Source organism: Tenrec ecaudatus, chromosome 4 (assembly GCF_050624435.1).
Source record: "Tenrec ecaudatus isolate mTenEca1 chromosome 4, mTenEca1.hap1, whole genome shotgun sequence".
NCBI classification, from domain to species: Eukaryota; Metazoa; Chordata; class Mammalia; order Afrosoricida; family Tenrecidae; genus Tenrec; species Tenrec ecaudatus.
The window spans coordinates 121213638-121234727 of record NC_134533.1 but is presented as its reverse complement, the minus strand read 5'-3'; the positions used below and the strand labels follow the sequence as shown (position 1 = coordinate 121234727).

Here is a 21090-nt window from a genome sequence, read left to right as displayed (position 1 = left end):
CCCTCAGTTCCTGGTTCATAAGCGACGAGTCCTAAGTATTTATGAACGCTATGCCTCCTCCTCCCCTGGGGAAGGGCCCGTGCCCCAGTCAGTGCAGACCCCACGCAGCCGGAGCATCAGGAGGACGAACCATTCGTAGTCCTCCCGGGAGCAGGAGCAGTTGGACACCACCACAGGCCTGTCGAAGTCTTCGCCATTAAAGCACGTGGCATGGGGGATCCTCCGCTTGAAAACTGTCCTGTGTCCCAGCAAGCACTCGTGGCCTCGCTCGTCAGAGGGGGACCACAGCTTGTAGTCGTTCTCCGTGCAGGGGACCCCTGAGGAAACAGGGACACGGCGAGAAGGGTTAGATGCAGACTTCCTCTGGAGGCTTCCTGTCCTGCCATCCCCGCTCAGCCCAGTGCCCACTCCCCGTCCCTCTTGCTGCTGCCCAGTGAGGGCATGGACCTAATCTAGCTAGAGGGCGCCCTGGAGCCACGCCAAGCCCCGGAGAGCAGCCTGCAGCGCAAGGGCAGCCAGAGGACCTCATGCAAATACCTAGCAGCAAGGTTCAGCGGAGAGACTGAGGAGTAAGCCAACTTCCGGCAGAGACGAGACGCCTGAGACGGCTTAGGAATCAGTAGTTTCCTTTAAAAACAGGCGCCCAGAGCAGATCTGTCTTAGGGAGCGGGGAGAGGTCGACTCCTTGCCAGACGGCAGCACTCCAGAATGCTGTCCCTGCCTGCCCCCGCCTCCCCCAACCCTTGGACAGTGTGAGCACCTCAGGTGGCAAGGCGTTATGGGGCCATTAGGAAGTTCACCCTCTCAGTGCTGACAGCACAGTGTCTTCACCGACGGAGGCTGAGAGACAGGCGGGCACTCTGGCACGACCGCTCCTATCAAGTCACATTCATTTAAATCTCCGCAGCTTCCACAGGAATTCCCATTACTCCCCTGTGTCTGCTTTCTGTCCACCTTGCATCTCTCTCCAGTCAGGTTCAAATCTTCCCGAGCCAATGACTAGCAGCTTTCAATTCAACTCTGCTCCAAATACCTACCAAACCCTTCCTGACCACAAGACTACCAGGATGTCTAGCGGGTGTTCTAGAAACATCCTCAGGAAAGGACCGTAAAGTCCGCTGATGGGGGATGGGACCCACACCCACACACATCACCCGGGGCAGGGCAGCGTTCCAAAATCTGCATGAGGCAAGTAGAGCGAAGACAAAGCATCCTCTAGCTGTGATCGCCAGCATCTGCACTGGACCCTGAAGCATGGGGACAATGTCACCGAGCGGAGACTGACTGGGTGGGCTCGGGGAAGGTACAGGGGGCCTTCCAGGCAGCTCAGGTCCTGTGAGCCCAGGCTAAGAAGCTAGCGAAGGCAGGGGAACATGGGTGTAGGGGCCGAGTAGTTTCACTTCTCCCTGGTTGCTTATATGTCTGGTTCTAAATTAGCAGACAGTGACGGGTCCCAGACAGCATCATGAGGCCCCCGCCTTCGCCGTGCAGAGCTGATGCCCACTGAGCTGGGCAACTTGGAATGCTGGTGTGGAGGCCTGTCTTACATCCCTCCGCGCACTCACATATTCAGCTGGCAGGTATTGACACATACCTGTTCCGAGGACTGCAGCAGGGAGTGGAGGTGCAAAGACTAGCAGAGGCCCAGTAAGAGGACGCACCCAAGTGCGCCTCCACTGGCCAGGCAGGATCCCACCGCCAGTGACTACACACAACAGGAAGTCTGTAAACATCTATGTGCACAACGCCAAGGAGGCCAGAGCTTACCCAAGGCATCGGTGGCATTGACCTGGAGGATGAGCCAGCTGTGGACATTCTCTTTGTTGGAGCCAAAAATGGTGAAGACAGTGCTCTTCTCCCCAGGCTCGGTCAGGAGGCCGTACACAAACACCGGCCTCTCGGAGAAGAGGAACGTTTTCCAGGTCTCCCCTTCGTTGGTGCTGTACCTGCCCGGGGAAACCAGAGGAGGCGTGAGTTACAGCACCCAGGTAGCGCAGGTCCTGAGGCAAATGGCTGAGCCTGGGCTGGAGCAGGGAGCAGTAAAGGAAGCGCTCGGGACACAGGAGCCAGCCGATGGAGCGCCGATCCAACTGGCACACTTGGAGAAATATAAACATAAAAAAAAGGATGATGATGCCATTGTGTTCTGCTTTCTTTTCCGATTTATTTTGCTAGTGGGTTTTGCTTTTGCTGTTTTGCTTTTTAGTTTTGTATGTTTTCCTGGATATGAAATCTAGGACGGGTAAATCCCTAGAGACTGGATGAAGAGTGTCTTGGGGTTAAGGCAGGGAACGTTGGCGGAGAAATGGGAAGCTGATCATGCTGAGCACAAGAAAGATGAAAATGTTGTAAAGTTGATTGTGGTAATGACTGCACACTCTTCAAGGTCTGAACTAATGAACGGTGTGTCAATAAAACTGGGCCTTGAATGATGTTAAAGAGAGAGCGGTAGGGGAGGGAAATGTTTTACTGACCTTGGAATGTCACCTAATAAGAGTGGGGAGCAGGGAGAATGAAACTGCCCTTCTGTGGCCCACGATGCACTAGTGAAATCATAGAAGCCCGCTCATCAGATGCTACAACACTGGATCCAAGATGCTGGGGACCAACATTCTCACATGATCTAAAACACCGGCTCCCAATGTATTTGGCTTTCAGTCCTCTTTTCAGAAAACAGACAAATGTATTAAGTTCCACCCCCGCCCCCCACCCGGAAATTTAAAACATTTCTACTACAGCCCACCATCCTGGGAAAAGGGTATGCACCACTCTTGCAGCCTCCTGGAGCCTCTCTGGAGCGCTGGTGGCACAGTGGTTACATGTTGGGCTGCCAACCACAAGATCAGCAGTTCAAGACCACCAGCTGCTGCACAGGAGAAAGACTAGGCTTTCTGCTCCAGTAGAGCAGTCTCGGGAACTCACAGGGGCAGTTCTACCCTATCCCACTGGGTCACTGGGAGTTGCCACTGACGCCATGGCAATGAATTTGGGTTTGGGGTCATTCTAGTACTGCTCCCCAGGGGAGCAGTATTACTCACTTTGAGAGGCGCTGGTCTACAGCTATGGACCTACAGACAAACTATTTACCACAAAGGGGCAGATGCAACTGTGCCAAGATCCTTAGCCAAACTTAGCATCCCCCCAACAGTGGGACATGCCGACATCATGGGCCTCCTAGCTAAGCACTGATAATAATACAGTATCTGTGCAATATTCAATACAAATGGCTAAAACCAGAATGTGGAACATTCTACACGACAAGTGGCCTGGGTTCGTAAAAAATTTAAGGCCATGAAAATCAAACAAAGGCGTAGCATAACCTATAAGATTTGAAAATAACAATCTACAATCTATCAGGGAGCCACGAGGGTAGGAGGGCGGGACGGAAAGGAGGAGCTGATCCCAAGGGCTCAATGGAAAGTAAATGTCTGGAAAAGAGCGATATATGTTCGCATGTGTCAGTTACTCTCGTAACAAGAGTTAAAAAACAAACAAACAGAGAAAGACAAAAGAGTAGAGGGGCTGTAGGATAAGCCCTGGGCTGCTAACCACAGGTCAGCAGTTCAAACCCACCAGCCACTCTGCAGAGAAAATGCGGCTGTCTGCCCCTGGAAGCCCTGTATAGGGCCTTGATGAGCCAGCACCAACTGCGTGCAAGTGGAGAGAGGCGAGACGGCCGACTGCAGCGTGTACACTTTGACTGGATCCCAGAGTGGGGGTGGGAAGAGAGCTGTTATAAACAGTAAGGGACAACTGAGAAACTGTACTTTATAAATAGTAGTAATGCCTTCATATTCATTGTCTTAAGTGCATTCATAGCATTGTGGTTAAGTCTAGAAAGGCTCTTATTCATAGGCAAGACATGTGTACAGGGCATGACATCTGTAACATTTTAAACAATTCAGGGAAACATAAATAGGTAGATAGCTGACTATAAAATTGGCAAAATGTTAACTAGTGACTTGAGGGAAGGTTATATTGCTATTCTCCCAACTTAAAAATAAAAACTAGTAAGTGGTAAAAATAAAACCCCAACATTTCTTTCTACGCCCCAATAACATGCTCTGCAAGGCAGACTGGATCCCAATTAAAAAAGAAAAACACCCAATATTTTGATAAACACAAACTATCTTTTATACTGAAGGAGAAAGAGAAAAGGGAGTTGGGGGAGGATGAGACTGGACGTGCTTCCTCTTCCCGTCAGCTGGTGAGCTGCTTGGCATGAGAAACTAATCAAGTAGAATATTCTTTAGACATCGGGGTGCTAACCACAAGGATGGCAGTTCAAACCCACGAGCCACTCCAAAGAGAACGATGAAGTTGTCTGCTCCCATAAAGATGTACAGTCTCCGAAACTCTAAACAGAGGCTCTATGAATCAGAATTGACTCAGTGGCAGTGGGTTTGGTTTAGGATCACCCAGCTCTGAGTTTCTCTCAAATCCAAATAATCAAACTACATTCCTTTCGTCCTCGCATGCTTCTGAGTTTTAGTTTTTCTCTCTAATAATTACCATAAGTCCTTCACAATGCCATAAACTCCAAATATCTTCTCCCATATTGACATTATTTAAATCAACAACCTGCAAGAAGGCTAAGGGTTAAATCAAGAAGTGAGTTACAAACCAGCAAAGGGAACATCTCACCTGGCTAGCAAGCCTTTGGAAGTCAAGTGGCTAAGTTCCATTACACAGTTTGAAACCACCAGCTGCTCCTAGAGACATACACAGTTTGAAACCACCAGCTGCTCCTAGAGACAAAGATGAGGCTTTCTCCGCCCTTGGGGATGTAAAGTCTTGGAAACTCACCAGGGCAGTTCTACTCTGTCCTATAAGGATTTCTATGAGTTGAAATGGACTCAGTGGCGGTGAATGGGGTTTTGGTTTAGTGTTATGAAACAGAGATGGAATAAGTTAACTCATTTGTTCTCCTCCTGGTGCAGTGTGATGGGACAAAGGATTAGTACCACTTTTGGAGCAAAAGAGCACAACAACCCAGCAGCGTTGGCATATTAATCAGACACGAAGAGAACTCTCCATCTGCTCTGTGATAATACTGGAAATGCATCTCTTTACACATTGCCCAGTTATTGCTATTTAACCCAAGATAACCTCATGAAATGAGCCACCCCGTTTCTGACGAGGTGACAGCAATGAGTGAATTCAACCAATAGCCAAGGCCAAGCACAGCTGTGCGTCTGACAACAGATGGCTCATATGGAAAATGACGCTTGATCAGCATCTGGGGGACAGAGCAGTCACAAGTCACGATAAATGTCACAGTCAACGAACATCGATTCTGAACTATATTCTCACTCTGAGAAGGTAACATATATTGGTGAAGTAGAAGTAAAGAAAAGTTGAAAATGGAGGTCACTGTCATATTCCTACTTGTCATGAGATGAGATATAGAGGCCTGGAGTTTAGGAAAGGGGAATTCACAATGTTCACATAAAAATCAAACTATAACCACAGAGCCCAAATAAATTAAGAAGAAGGGGAGTGTCAGGTAACAGACTCCCCCCCTCGGTGCTAGGGAGCCATTCCAGCTGGCAGCGGTACTAGGAGACACGGGACAAGTGCTGCCCGGGGTTGGGGAGCCTGCAACTCTTGAAGCAGCAGACTGCCTCCTCTGCCGAGCAGCTAGTGGGTTGGAACTGCAGGCAACTTTGAGTAAGCGGGCCCGCACTTACCCCACTACACCAGAGGTCTCCAATTTAACCATAGAAACACTTCACCAGAGTTAGGGACGGTAAACACCCAACTCAAGACACCATGACCTTTGATGAGCTCAGATTTGTAAAGATCATATTCAGTGCGAAGAGAGTCGTATCAAAAACCCCCAAGGTCAAGAAGGAAGAGCAACAGCAATGCCTAAGAATAGTGCAACTAAATCCAAAAAGAGTCCAGGCTTGTGCTTAAAATTTCCAAAAGAATTGGTAGACTGGTAGGTTGGTGAGATGGCAGGTTGATGATAAAAGTAACTGATGCCCCCAAAAAGAAAACCTGGCAGGACGACTAAACTTCCGATCTGCGATTATCTTTATCAATGCAAGCGCGATTCCAACTGGACACGGCAGGAAACGCAGACGCGGTGAAGGAAACAAGCACGGAGCAAAGTACACTCTAAGGACCCAAAAGATGTACAGATGACTACAGGCTTCATCTCAATCCTCTCTGAAAGTGGCAGGGAGCACAGATAAAGCGCCAGAAGATTTGAAAAGGGAAAAACAGTTTCATATAAAACAGTGCATATCAAAGGGGAAAAACTGATTCAAGATCGGATTATTAAAACAGCTGATACAGGAGCACTTAAAGGAAGGAGAAGTCAAGGCTGGAAACCAACGTGGCTTTAACCCACGTCAAGCTATTCCTTGATGTCCAACATTCTTCAGTTCATGAAAACCGTTGTGGGCCAAGCCGTTTGGAAAGAATTACTGTTGTTGAAACAAACAAACCCCAGGGGTGACAGTAACATGGTTTGATCTCAACCCCAAATAAGGCCTCCGGTACCCAAAGAGCTCGGCACATTTGTCATTGATGCGCATCGTTTATGGCAGTTAACGATATCAGATTGGCAAAGGATGCAGGGCTAACCATACAGGTAAGACAGTAAGCCCCCCGAAATAAAGCAAACAATGACTAAAATTTAGAATTAAAAAGTCCCACATGCAGTTTCAGAAACTATCTGCTCAAATCTAGAATGGGGGCATCTGGTTTTTGACAAGTACCCCCAAGAAAATGAGACTGGCTGAATCTTCGGATCCATGTTTTAGAGCATGAATAAACCTCAAAAATTATTATACTGAGCCAGAAAAGCCTAATTTAAAAAAAAACTGCAGAATTCCACATAAGAACAATTTTTAAATGGACAAAACAACTCTATCATGATAAAATCTGGCTGGGGGCCAGCCAACAGAACAGTATTAACAGGAAAGGCAAACAGGGGCCAGCATCCTTCAGAAGTGATTTATGGTGCGTTTAAAATGCGCGTGTTTCATGGTATGTCACCACTCCTGGTAGCTCAGTGGTTACAGCACTTGGCTATTAACTAGAACGTCCGCAGTTTGAACCTCCCAGCCACTCTGTGGGAGAACGATGAGGCAATCTGCTTCCGTAAGGGTCTGCAGCCCAGGGACGCCTTTGGAGGCAGATCTACTCTGTCCTATAGGGAAGCTATGAGTCGGAGGTGACTTGAGGGCAATGGGTTTAAATGATACATCAATTTTTAAAAACAAATTTAGTGGCTTCCAACAATGCAAACACAACCTCAAAACTCAACGCCATCAAGTAGATTACAACTCACAGAGACCCTACTGGGCAGGCTAGAAGTACCCCTGTGGGCTTCCAAGACTGCAATTCTTTAAGGGACTAGAAGGAAGGCCTCATCGTCTTCCTATCAAGTGACTGGTGGTTTCAAACTGCTGACCTTGTGGTTCAGTCCAACTTGTAACCCACCATGCCACGTTAACATTTTAAAAGTAGTAATGGAGTGCACAGAATCTTATAGCAATTGATCCCAATGCCCTACGCCTTTAGGCCAGGGAGAATTCATATCCCTCATGTTAAGGACCTGACACATCGAAAGGCGTATCTAAAGCAGAGCCTCCACGGTGGTGAGTCAGGAACCTAGGGCAGGGGAGCAAGGAATGGGGTTGTTTACCATGGAACAAGGGAATCCTCGGACCTCAGTGGGTTACATGTGGGTTGTTAACCACAAGGTGGGCGGTTCAAACCCACCAGACACCCAGTGAGAGGAAAATGAGGCTTTCTGCTCTGGGAAAGTTTTACAGCCTCAGAAACCCAATGGGGCAGTTCTACTCGAACATATGAGTCAGAATTCGCTCAAAGCAGTGAGTTTGGTTTTGGGGGGACAATGGAATAGAGAACAATTCAGAGGACACAGAAGTAGTCCTCAAATTTCTGAAAGGCTTTCATGGTAAAGATGAAGATTTGCTTTGTGTGCCTCCAGAAGTAGAACTTAGCCTGTTGAACAGTCAGAGGGACGAGAATTGGTTCTCTTTCACCTGACAACTGCATTCATGATGAACACACAGGAGCAGCACTCTGCTGCGAGGAAGTAGACGCTCCCCTCCGCCATCGCCAGAAGGGCGCCAGCAAAAAACGAGGGGATGGTGCACCCTAAACGGCACATGGGAGAGTCTCTGAAAAGACAGGAGAAGGTTGAACTAGATGATGGGATCTGTCCAGACTCCTATTGGACATCCCCCAGCCACTGACATGTGAGTTCTCAAGATCCGCCAGCTGGTGTCCGGTCCTTTCTGCACACTCCTCCTTTTCTAAGGGAAAAGCTCAACTTCCCCCACTGTGCCCAGCCTAGCCAAAAAGCAAGCCTCACATCCTCAGGTCTCCAACTTCACGCCCGCATGCACAGTATCTTGCCTTACCTACAGAGCTCCCAGCTGTATTTCTGCTCCTTGGATTTCTGCTCCCCACCTTGCTGCAATGCAAACACACTCACAACATCAATCCCCTATTTAAAACACTCAATGGGCCCTGAATGCTAGTGCCTAATGCAAAGTTTAATTTCTGTAATATGGCATGTAAGTACGGTCTTCCGGGGCCTGGCCCCACGCCCGTGCCCCTCACCTTGCAAGTGGCCTTCCACTAACACCGAAGGGCTGCACGTTCCGCAGTCTTTCGCGCTGCTGGCTGCGACCACACTCCTTGCAGTCCTGGAATGGAATTCCAGCCTTGCTTGTCTTCCTTCAAATCACAGCTCAAGTTGCATCTCCTCTCAGAAGCCTTCTCACCTCCCTCCAAGGTAGAACCATCTGGCCCTCGTTCTGTGCGCCAGTCTGTGGTGGCTGATGGGTAGCTAGGACACTGGAATTTCACATTGCAGCAGGGTCACTGGAGAGGCGTCAGTACAGCGTCCAGACAGACGCGTAAGACAGGCCCAGGCCTGGGCTTGTACATGAACTTCTGAAAGCTGGTCCACGAAACCCCACAGGCGGGGACTCAAAGCACGCAGCAGCTACCACAATGGACTGGCAAACATCAACGATCGGGAAGCTGGCTTCGAACCAGGAGAAGTTTCATTCTGCTGTGTACAGGTTCCCATGTGTCAGAGCCAACTCAACAGCCACTGAGGAAAATGACAGTGCCCTCATGGAAACATCTAGAAATAGTCCTTCTGCATGTTTAGAAGTGTGCACATACGTTCAGAGAGGATGTCAGATAGCACCCTGTAAGCATCTTTTTCTTCTTCTGTTAATTCATAGGAATGGTTACATACAGGTATTTCAAACTACCTGTGCCTGTGAGTCTTTTCAAGTGGACTGCCATTCACGAGCATCAAGAGCCCTCCTCCCGCTGCTCTTCCTGCTGTGGGTGCCCAGCCCTTCCCTCCCCTGCCACAGAGGAGGGGCTTCACAAGTGTTTCTTGAATATCATTAAACAACACTGCTTTTTTTTTCTACAACACTTTCTAACCATCAGATAGTAACGGAGAACACATGCCCCCTAACCCCCAAGGGGCGGAATAAAGTCACCGGAGGAGTAGGGCTGAGGCAGGGAGGGAGGCTCTGTCTGCAAGCCCACCAATAAAGTCTGCTCCTGACAGGAAGTACAGCCAGCAAATGAATGTCTCAGCGCCGCCCCTCCATTCTAGAACCGTGGGGCTGTTTCCAGAACTTGGGCCAGAAAACACAGCTGCTGCGCCGGGTGTGGGTTTGCAGGGGCTGTTCAGGAATCCCAGAGGGAACCCCGGGGAAATCCGAACTCCTCTTGAAGGAAAGATGTTTTGGAGGAAGTCCAAAGTCTTTTTGCAAATTACCAATAAAATCATTATGTTGAGAGGCAAACTGAAATCGATCTCGTCCTTCACAGGCAGCCAGCGAGCGAACTTGTGCGGGGTCTGCTCGGTGATGGTCAGAGTGCAAGAGGACAGCAGCCTGAAGAGTCGGGATGATACGCAAGCCAAAGACACAGCTCCTATGCAGCCAGGAGCAGGTATCCAAGAGCTTGGGGGAGGGAATGGAGGAATGCAGGCCAGGCTCACCTGCATTCCTTCCAGATCGGACACACAACGAAACAGTGGTCTCAATGCCAATGAACAATGGCAAAGGAAACCAGGCCAGTGAAGAGTCAAGGCAGAAGTAGCAACAAAGGGCAGTCAGCTCAGACCTCAGAAGGGTTAGGAAAACACAACTGAAGTTAAAGAACACCCACCCCAAAACGGACACGCTGCACTCTCCCCTTGTCCAGAGATCTCTTACAAGAGTTCCTGATGGAGCTCCACGAGGTGTTTCTCCCTAAATTAAATAAGCCCCAGGTCAGCATCTCCTTACCAGCCTCGCCCTCCAGTGGGCTCAGCGCTTCTGCAGACCACCAGGCTTCTGATCGGTGCCTTTGCGTCCTGTGTACCCTGCCCAGCCTCTGATTCACAGGAACTGCACGACAAATGGCATGTAACAGACTTCTAACAGGTCATGCCTCCGTGCCAGTTTGTGCCGTAGCGACAGAAAAACTGCAGTCTCCTCTCCCGCGGAAATGGAGGAGAGTGATTAGTCTCTGGTGGCTCGTGAGCACCTCCCGGGAGCCCGCCCACCCTCACAGCTGTGTTCCATGATGTTCTTTACAACCTCCCTCCCATTTCTAAAAACCAGTTTAAAAATCCTATTACAAAAGAAAGCCATCTCAGATGAGAAGTGCTCTCTTTATTGATTAATCAAATATTTACTAAGTGCCTGGAAGCCTGTGTAGGTAGAAATACTGGCCTACAAAGACTTTCTAAATGAATTGAGAATGTAATTAATAAAAACAGTCAGCTCACATCCAAGACACTCTAGGAGATTCAAAAGACAGGGGGAGGTCACTGGCTGGGGAGGCTGGACTTAGAAGGGGCACAAAGCCTCAGGTCAGTGACAGAAAGGCCGTTTCATAGCAAAATGGGATCTCTACTCAGGCCTGGGGATGGCAGGAAATTTCATTTATGGTTCGAGGATTGGGACAAACTAGTAAATGCCGTATCACTTGCTGCTGCTCTTCCTGATGAAGTGGACAGGGACGAGGCCAGGTCGTCAGCGGGGCAGGAGAAGCGGACACCCTCTCTCTATGAGCGGCACACCGAGTAAAAGCCAAGAGCTTACCCAGATTTAGGCTAGGCTCAGACTGCTCTCTGGGACGCATGCACTTGTCAACTGAAGCTCTGCGCTGAGATACATATGTGCAAACGCTTTATTTGGCCCTTACAAACAGACGCCTCCAAATGACCTGCACAAAGCGAGGTGCAAGATAGCTTCCGCAAGCCCCCACATCCTTTTCAATGATCGGGCGGCTCCTCGGGTGCCCAGGAGCATGTTTACATTCAGGAGGCTGGTTTGCTGCGACCAGAGCAGCAATGAGCCTGCATTTCCTGCACCCACGGGAGCCGACAGATGGTGTAAGAGAGCTAGAATCCTGCTGACTGCATTGAAGACACCAACCTCGACCGGGAGAGTGCCCTGCAGCGGAATTACGCAAGAAGAACTGAGAGGCGCTTCTAAAATCAGAAGGCAGTACAAAGAATGAAACGCATTTCCAGGAAGTCAGGCACGTCCCTATCGGTATTTCGCTGATAGAAATGTCCCACAGAGAATCCCTGGCAGGCAGCACAGTGGTTAAAGGCCTCGACCGCTAACTGGGAGGTCAGTGGCTCCAACACACCAGCTGCTCTGCACGAGAATCCGCGGCTGTCCGCTTCCCTGAAAATTACAGCCTGGAAAACCCTGAGGAGCACGTCTGCATGTCCCTTAGGGTTGAGAAGAGCCAGAACTGACGGGAAGGCCAGGGGTGGCTTAGCCTGGAGCTTACCACAATGACAGGGTTGCTTACATGTCAGTCTTACAACTGGAGTCTGGATCTTTCTTTGTTCCTTCTGCGTAACTCTTTATTGGGAATTGGGTGAGTCCACAGGCATCTTGTTCCTGGCATTTATTGCAATCTCCGCAATGCACCGCCCATCATTCTACTTGTCTCTCGTGTTTCCCCTTTCCATTCCTCCAATTTCCTACCCCCTTACTGCCTTCTGAATGTGTCCTCAGCAAACATGCCTCATTGATTTCAGACACTTAGTTATTCGGAGGTGTTTCTACCTTCCTAGTGTTCACGCTGCTCTTGCAAACCCGTCCTATGTTGGCCTGGGAGCCCTCGTGGTGTAGTGGTTATGTATGGGGCTGCTAACTGCAAGGTCTGCAGTTCTAAGCCGTGAGTCAGCTCCAAGGCTTTCTATTCTCACAAAGAGTCACAAGCTCAGAAACCATAGGGGCAGGTCTACCCAACCCTACAGCGTCAGAATTGATGTGGTGGCATTAAGTTTTTTGTTCTGTTTTGTATTGTTGGGCTAACTCTTGGGCCATGGAGGTAAGTGTATTTCCAGACCTGAAAGGTGACTAACGGCCATACTCTGTGGTATTCCTCTGATCTCTATCCAACCAGTCAGCCCGGGCACTGTTATGATGGCGAGCTTTGTCCCACAGTTTCCTCCCACGCCACGAGACCCCTTTCAGAGCAGATGCCAGTGGCAGCTAGGGACCAGCCAATCCTTCTGGTCCATTAGACTCCGGACTCATTATTTCTCCATGAGTCTGTGATTTTCTTCCTTCTTCTTTGCAGCCTGCAGGCTTTGAAGAGCCCACCAACTTCTTACCAAAGTAGGATGCAGACCACTGTCTCCGTGCACTATACTATGCCAATTGACCCTGATTTCCCCCACAACTAGGGCCCGAAGCCTCCAGGCCCAGCGACCCACTCCTAAGGAGAAGGGGAAGGGCGGAAGACGATGCCCTATTTCTTTTTAGGTACCTAGTACCTGGCATGCACAGTGGTTGTTAGCTGCTGCAGAGTGTGTCCCCGACTCAGGGGACCCCGAGTGGAAATTCACGCTGCCGTGCCTGTGCGACCCAATGATCGGCTGCCTCCGAATCTGGACCAGAGTGCTACACAAAAGCAGGGCCCCAGCTGAGTGAGCTGGAAAGAGGCTGTCCCGCATGGCAGCCGATAGGACACAGAGCACAGCTCTGGGCTTCTCTGAGGCCAGGCTTCTGGCACGCGTCAAATTAAGCTCTAGGGAGCAGAACCGCTGCTAAGAACGTCTCTTTCAAACCACCCACCTCTTTCTTGCTGCAGGACCTGTTTCTAAAAGGAACAAAGGACGGCAGGCCTTGCTCCTTACATAAACAAGAGGATTACAGAAGGCCTCTCCACCTCCTACAGCCATCCAGCAGGTGGGCGCAGTGAGGACCAGTCTGTCCTCAGTTGGTTCCAACTCACAGGGAACCCACTTGTATTAGGGCTGCACGCTGCTCCATTGAGTTTTCCACAGCCGACTGTCAGAACTAGACTACCAGGCCATTCTTCCAAGGGACTTTGAGGTGGACTTGAACCTTGAACCACTCAGTTAGCATGCAAGTGCTTTACCACTTGTGCTACCCAGGTACTCTGGCCTAGCATTAAACATTCAGTAAACTCAGGCAAAAGTGGCTACGAAAGTAGAGGTTATAAACTCTAGACATTTTTGCTTTCCAGGATGATTGCCAAGAGGATTGACGCTAATCTTCAGCCCTGCCTGCGAGTCCGACTGCTGTCACTCCAGGTGGAAGGACTTAGCATTACTGGGCCTCATTATGCTCATCTGTTAAAGGAAGCAGGTAGCTCCAAATGTCCCTTCCAGCTCTAACCCTCTTTGAGAACTCCCGACCCAAATGTATTACAGCAAAAGACAGGTGAAAAACCAAGGGCAGTCGTGCGGTTGGCTCGAAGAGTAAGCTTCTGTGTAGTATTACACACAAAACAGAAAAAGTGCAAGTTTTTAATCATTATTACCATATATGCAAGTGTATAAGCCGAGGTTTTTCCGCACAGTTTTAGTGCAGTTTTTGTGCTAAAAGTAGGTGCCTCCGCTGATATTCAGGTTGGCTTAATAAACTTTTTTCAAATCCATCAGATCAAGTATCCCATTTGATGCTCACAACAACCCTCTGAAAAACGCCGGGCAGGTCACTATTTCTACTGCAGAGATATGGACATTTTAAGCAATTCCCTAAGATCACCAATTACGCTAATAATGTTGGGAACAGGAATTGGAGAAGCATTAGAGAAAGCACATCTACTTATACCACGAAACTTCCATTTCCGGGGAACTGGTTTGGTGCTGGGAGACAGAAGAGGCCTTCTCCTCCCATAAAGAGTTACCGTCTCAGAAACCTACAGGGAGGGAGGGCTCCGGATTGACTCAGTGGCAGTGAAAGAACTTGGTGCTAAAATACAAAGGTTGCCACCCGCTCCTATTATTGAATGTTTTGATCAAAGATTCCATGGAAGAATTCTGAGCCAGAGAGCAAAACATCACATTCTCATGGGTTGCAGACTGTTCGGCGCTATGAAGGCAAGTTGAAGCCCCAACTACTGTCCTGAGATACTCCTAAAACTGCAAGCCAAAAATATCCCCCGATCTTAACACCAAACAGTCGTTTAGCTTAACTAGTAACAAACATCTGCTTTCAGCCCATGCTCTTTAAGAACTATCTACTGGGGAACAAAGTGCCCGAAGCAGTCAGAGCAGACAGAGCCCCCCAGGGGTGGTGAGGGTATGCTAGGCAAGGAAGGGGGAGAACTGCTACTCAATGTGAACAATGCAACCACTGTCGCTGACCGGTACATGCAGATGTGTGGGACTGGTGCACGTTCTGTTGTGTGTATTATCAAGAACAGCAAAAAGAAATAACAGAAAGCAGGATGGAAATCGGACACTTACTTCAGTTCATTGGTCTCGGTGCCCTGAGCAATCGCCATGATGATGCCTCCATGATCTCCCCAGGTGTAGTAGTGAGGTCCAGGGAGCGCCTAATGGGAAGAGCCGACAGTGAGTGGAAGCCAACACCCGCACACTGCGCACATGCACGCGCACAGCAGGAATACCAGCCACTGGAATTTAGTCTTTCAGGTCACAGAACTAAGTGCATGCACAGAGCGTTCATCTGTTCCACACATCTCATGGGATAGGCAGAGCAAGTTCCTGTATCACAAGCCGGGCTTCGGTGTGAATTCTTTCTAGAGCAAAGCCAAGGACCAAGGTATATTTCTCCAACAAGAAAGACCTAACAATAATATGTATGAACACACACAGGTCTCAGCCAAGCCCCAGAGCACACATGCAGGGAACAAACGCAAACATTGAGTAAAGGCTTAGAGAGCTGAAGTGAGATTTGAACTACCATCCACAGAAGGCAAGACAAAACTTATGGTCTGGACTCAAGTATTCTTCTGAAGATTGTAGCATGAGACAGAGGCGATACAACACAACATCCCAGATCCAGGATCCAGCCCAAAGTTCCTCAACATGAACAATAAAGATCCATCTGATCCTTAAGGTAAGAGACAACCACCAGGTGCAAATCACCAAACGATCGATGCTACAAAGATCAAGGCTTCAATACAGCCCTGTGCCCTGAGGCAAGAACCGCACTGGGCACAAATGCACAGATGAAAAAACTCACCTTAAATTCTGGGGAGATGGTGGCACGAACAAGACCCCCCCAAGGCAAGGATAGGGTGCTCAGCTTTGGGGCACTCTGAATCGGAGGGCAGAGGGCAGCTGTGGGAAACTGCAGACGGGCAAGAAATTGACAAATCCACAACAAATCGCTTTGCCCACCTCCTGCCCTCCCCACACCCAGCCCCATGGGCCACCGGCTGCGGTGACCGGGGAAAGTGACCACAGGACAAGCGTCAGCTTTCCCGATCACTAAAGCCCTTGCCTATACAGAGACGGGAGCCCAAGCATCCGCTCTCAAATCAACAAGGCAAACCCCTCTGTTTGGAGAGTGGCAACACCTTTCCCACCCCAACAGTGCCTGAGCAAGCCTACTGCGACTCGCCACAGACGGTGCATGGAGTGGAGTGCACTCTTATAAGGCCGACACGGTACAGCTCGAGCCTCTGAAGCAAACAGCATCGACCTCCCAGGGGCTCGGGTCAGGTCCATCTGCACACCCTTCCAGTCACGGCCGAACACCGCTGAGGCTGTTTGCTATATGGTGGGAAGCAGACAGCTTGAGTGAAGGGTCCGTCTATACCCAACAGGATAGGGGCAGCGAGGCCTTGCTAAAAACAAAGCAGAACTCCGTGTGGGCTGTCTGGAAGGCCACAAGCCCTCCACTGACAAGGAACTGCCCTACAATGGGCCGATTAGGAACTCTTTCAGAGGTGCCCCCCAGGGGAGTCAGGAGGTGGCTCAGCCCCGTGTAGACTGCTCCCCCAAACCACCACAGGGACACTGGGGTTTCTGAAACCAACAAGACAGAACTCCTGACCAGTTTTATATCAACCAGCAAAGTTTACCTGTCACCGAAGCAATTCCCAAGTAAAAAATGCAAGTCCAGATTACTTCACTAGTGAAAAGATAGCAACACCAGCCTTACACTGAATAACACCAACCTCACACAAACTGGGTTAGAAAACAGAGGCAAGATCCCTGCTCAACTTGTCCTCTGCCACCAGCCTAACCCGAATACCAAAACTTTACAAAAACATTACCTAAACTAAGCTCTCATTCGCGAATAATGCAAAGGTCCTGCAGGTATCGGGGACTCAACCCCAACTACATATAAAAGGATAATACCAGGATGCTTCGAAAAGTTCCCTTTTCTTTCCATTTCATTTCCCCGTGCACTTTCTGACGCCCCCTCTACATCAAGACCAACTAATGTATGCTAGTACTTCAAGGCTGGTTTGACGTTCGGAACAACAATGCACTGCTGAGGAGAACAGTGTGCAAGGTCCCCAAAAAGTTAAAGCAGAATTATCAAATGACCCAGCAATCCCGCTGCTAGGTTAAGCCCCAGAAGAAAGGACAGCAGGACCGAAGGTGCTTGTGTGCATCAACATTCCCTGCAGCCCTAGTCACAAGACCCAAAATGTCAACAAACAGATGTGTGACTAGATAAATCAAATGTGGTGTGCAGTGAATATAAAGTGTTATTCAGCCATAAATAAAAAGCGAAGCCCTGACACATGCTACAGGACGGATGAACCCTGACAACATTATGCTGTGTAAAATAAGTTGGTCATAAAAGGGCAAATGTTATATGATCCCACTCATAAGAAATTTCTAGAACAGGCAAGTGTATAGGTACCATGAATCATTCATAGTTACCAAGGACAGGTGCAAGAGGAGAAAAGAGGATTCAATGCTTTAGGGGACTGAGCTTCTGTTGAAAGTGAGTGGATCATCTGAGGATGGACAGAGATGATGGGACAACATGATGACCATTTATTTAACTAATGTCACTGAACTGCACATTTGTAGATTATTGAGAAATGGCAACTGTTTTGCTATATATACACAGCAGCAAAAGTTTTCTTTAAGCTCTGAATATATATATATGTGTGTATGTATATATATATGTGTGTATATATATATATATATATATGACTAAGTCAGAATTGACTTGATTGCAGGGAGTTTGTATATATGTAGCTTTATTCTGTCACTATGAGTCAGAATGAACTCGAGGGCAATGAGTGAGTGTGTGTGTGTGTGTGTGTGTGTACATGTACATGCCACATGTTCAAAAATCAAGTACTGTGACACACTGTATTAACAGGATAAGAAAATCCATATTATCATTTTAATAAGTTCTGTAATGCCATTTGGCAAAAACCAGTTCCTGATTGTGATTAGAAACTGTCAACAAGCTAAGAACAAAAAGGACCTTCCCCACATTGACAAAGTGCTTCCAAACTCCAGGTGCCTTGTGTGGTGGCTGCTTCTTGGCGGCAGTGGAGGCACACAAGGGAGGCTCTAGCAGTTACCCCGCACCCCTACCCCACCCCCAGGACCCCACCTCATCGGAGGAGGAGCAAGACGCTGCTTCCACCCAGAAGGAAATCACTTGCAGATGGCCAATTCCCAGATGACACCAGTATCAGAAGGTACAGCAAACCACAGCCAATCCAGAGACGCAGACACCCAATTTCTAAAGGAACATTGGCTCCAAGGAAGGAGAAAGCATGAAAATTCCAATCTGTTCGTACTTGGGGTGGGGGGTGGGGAGACTCTTTTCTTGTGAATTGGACGGAGGTTTACAGAGCAGATCAGTTTTCCATTCGATAATCCACACACATTTTGTTCCATGTCACTGATTAGCATCACATGCCCCACGTCCCCCGGGTGTTTCGTGTTTCATCCCTCCTCCCCTACCCTTCTGAACTCTGTCTTAAAGGGTTGATTATTCCACGGTGGCCAGTCCTCCCTAACCCTGCTGTTCCCCTTCGAGACCTGCCCATTGTTTGGTTGACAACTGAGCCACGGGAGCGAGCTCAGTTCCAGGCCTCAAGGATGACTAAGGACCAGTCTAGGGAGCCCACCCGTCTCCGTCAACCAGGAAGCTTGGTCTTTTTATCGTGCTGAGTTTTGCTCCACATTTCCCCCACTCCATGCGGAATCCTTTAATGCGATCCCCTTACAGAAGCGTTGGAGTGGCCACCAGGTTCGCACCTTTTAACTTTCTCTGGGCTTCAGCGACTTTCTTCATCTCTATCATAATACACAGAGCTTCATGCGCCTGCACACGCACATACATGCACCGTGTTTCAATCTGCAGGGAAAACCCTACGGCACTGGTAATATGATACGGGACATCTCTGTAAACAACGAAGAGCAAACAAAAGCAAAGCATTGGGACAGCCTCGCGCAGAGCTTTCGCTGAGAAGCCCACCTGCTGGGGACGCCACATCGGACCCAACACGCGGCTCATCCGCCACGGGCTCACCAGCCCCTTGTGACAAGGGCTGTTGTGTTTTGTACCCCAGAGCTCCCCTCAATGAGGAGACTTCAATACGTCTCAGGAGACTGGCTTAAAAAATGTTCTTAAACCATTTTTTACAAGTTATGGAATTCCTCAATGTCCAGGGGCCACATCAGCGTTTCAGGACCTTTGGAATTGGCGCAATCAGGGCCCGGGGAGCCTTTCTGAGGGTAAAATGAGTCTTTTCCTGGAGCACATAAGAAGCTGGAATGGCCTAGGTAACTGACACAGAGGGGCAGGACTGCAACTTCAGTAACATTTAGGCCAAAACAACCCTGCCAGGCTCTGCTAGCACTTCAAGGCCACTGGCCCTTGCTGGCAGGTCTAGCAAGTGCTAATTTAGCAGCCCCTCCTGCCAAGTCCTTGCTAGGTCCTGGGGGTAAAAGATGTGAGCACACACATTATCTGTGTTCTTATACCTTTCATCATCTTGAATCTTTCCATCAAATGCACAGTGGTTTTAAAAAAAAACAATAGCAGTCTGAGACTGAAAGTAACATTTCTGCCAGCACCCTGAGTCCACCTTATAAGGCATGGAAACAAACCAGTGCAGCTGACTCTTGTGCGTGGCTCTAACTCTTAATACTTTATAGGCAAGCTTGGCAAGAGTGGCCTCTTCACCAGGGGCCACCTGAGTCCCTGAAACGGCAAGTCGCAGGCCATGGGCTCATGCAATCAAGGCCTGGGGAGAGGGTGGAGGGTGGAGACAGACACACTGACCTCTCGCCACCTGGCGCCAGCACTGCTAGAGATGTACACATTGGTCTTGCTTGCCAAGTTCTTCCCCACGGAACCTAAAATACAAGCACAATGGTTACTCTCAATGGCAAGAATGTGTCAGATAACCCCCCTTGTCCAGCTAGAAACTTAGAGTACCATGTGGCGCTGCAGGTTAGGCATCGGGCTGCTAACTGCAAGGTCCGTAGTTCAAATCCACCAGATGCTCCCTGGGAGGCATATGAGGCTATCTATTCCAGGATAGAATCACGGTCTCAGATACCTTACATAGGAATCGACGCAAGGGCATGGGTTTGCCTTGGTTATGCAATAACTATTGGTGGTTCAGGGGCAGAATCCTTGCTTTCCAAGCAGCAGGCTCAGGTTCGATTCCCCGCCTATGCTGCCGCCACCACTCCATCCAGGGAGACTTGTGCGTGGCTATGCTGCTGAATAGGTTTCACCAGGTCCTTCAGACTAGGAAGAAAGGCCTGGCAATTTAGTTCCAAACTTCCAACAGTGGATTTCCCTGAGGCCATAATAGTTTAGTCCACAATAACCAGGGGCACCATCTTGTCCTATATGCATAGAGTCAACACAAGGTGGGGGTGGCGGTAGAGTGCTGGACAGCAGCTCACCCCGGCCACACACAACAAATCCTGTCTGACAACTGCACACAGGTTCCTGGGAGAGGTGGGCAGTGACTCTGCATCTGGCCACCGAAAACCAAACAGCCTATTCCTGAAGGGAGACCCAGCAGAGCTAACTCACCAGTGGCGATGAGAAGGCCCGGGGCGGACTCCTTGGACAGGATGGGCATTCTCCGGAGCTGGAAGTTGAGCAGCTGACTAAGGCGCTGGGCCAAATGGAGGGAACAGCCCTGGGAAAGCTACAGAACAGAGAGACATCGTCAGCACAGCCACGGCGGCGCCCGGGGCCTCTGAACACGGCGGCCCGGGTGCAGACACTGTTGCTCCACATGGAGAGGGGAGCCCGACTCAAGGTCGGCCTGTCTCCACACTGCCCCCGATGGAGACGATACTGTGAAACAGCACCCGGGTCAACCGCAGAGGAGGAAAATCAGAGTCATTTTTCAAAAGCCCTTCTGAAAGGCTCAACAAAGAACAATTAGAATCAATGTCAACACAGGTAAACAGGAGAGGTTTCACTCTTCCCTTATCTCCCAAAGGGCCTCTCAAGTGCCTCTGGGCGAAAGGGAAATGAGATTTCTTGGCATTTAGTTTCTAAGTCCGTACAAATACGTGGTTAGCAATTCTGCCAGAAGCAAAAAACCCAGCCCCCAAAGTTGTAAGATCTCTCTGAGACGCTCCCACACAAACAGTCTCAACATCCAACCAGCAACGCACCACCATTGGGAAGGCTGGCGCCCTGGAGACGCGTCTGCACAGGGAGCACGCGGGGTGCCAGGGGCGGTACCCGAGCGGGCTGCTGAGCGGGCGGAGGGGCAAGTAATCACGGGCGGGGGAGAGGTCTGCCCGCACACAACAGGGCGGCGCCCGACACCGGAGGCTTGAGCTGCGCACCTGGCCACCCGCAGGGCCAG

The 21090-nt window shown here is 49.4% G+C and overlaps 1 protein-coding gene across 2 annotated transcripts in view; it reads right to left on the bottom strand.

Annotated features, from left to right (window-relative positions):
- The window catches only part of SORL1 (sortilin related receptor 1), a 215236-nt gene that overhangs the window by 109993 nt on the left and 84153 nt on the right, over nt 1–21090 (bottom strand). For both annotated transcript variants that reach the window (XM_075546728.1, XM_075546729.1), the window contains exons 10-14: nt 20298–20415; nt 19530–19603; nt 14756–14844; nt 1768–1946; nt 131–317 (exon numbers count right to left, since the gene is read on the bottom strand). In XM_075546728.1, coding sequence (XP_075402843.1) covers nt 131–317; nt 1768–1946; nt 14756–14844; nt 19530–19603; nt 20298–20415 — 647 coding nt within the window. The remainder of the gene's footprint in view (nt 1–130; nt 318–1767; nt 1947–14755; nt 14845–19529; nt 19604–20297; nt 20416–21090) is intronic.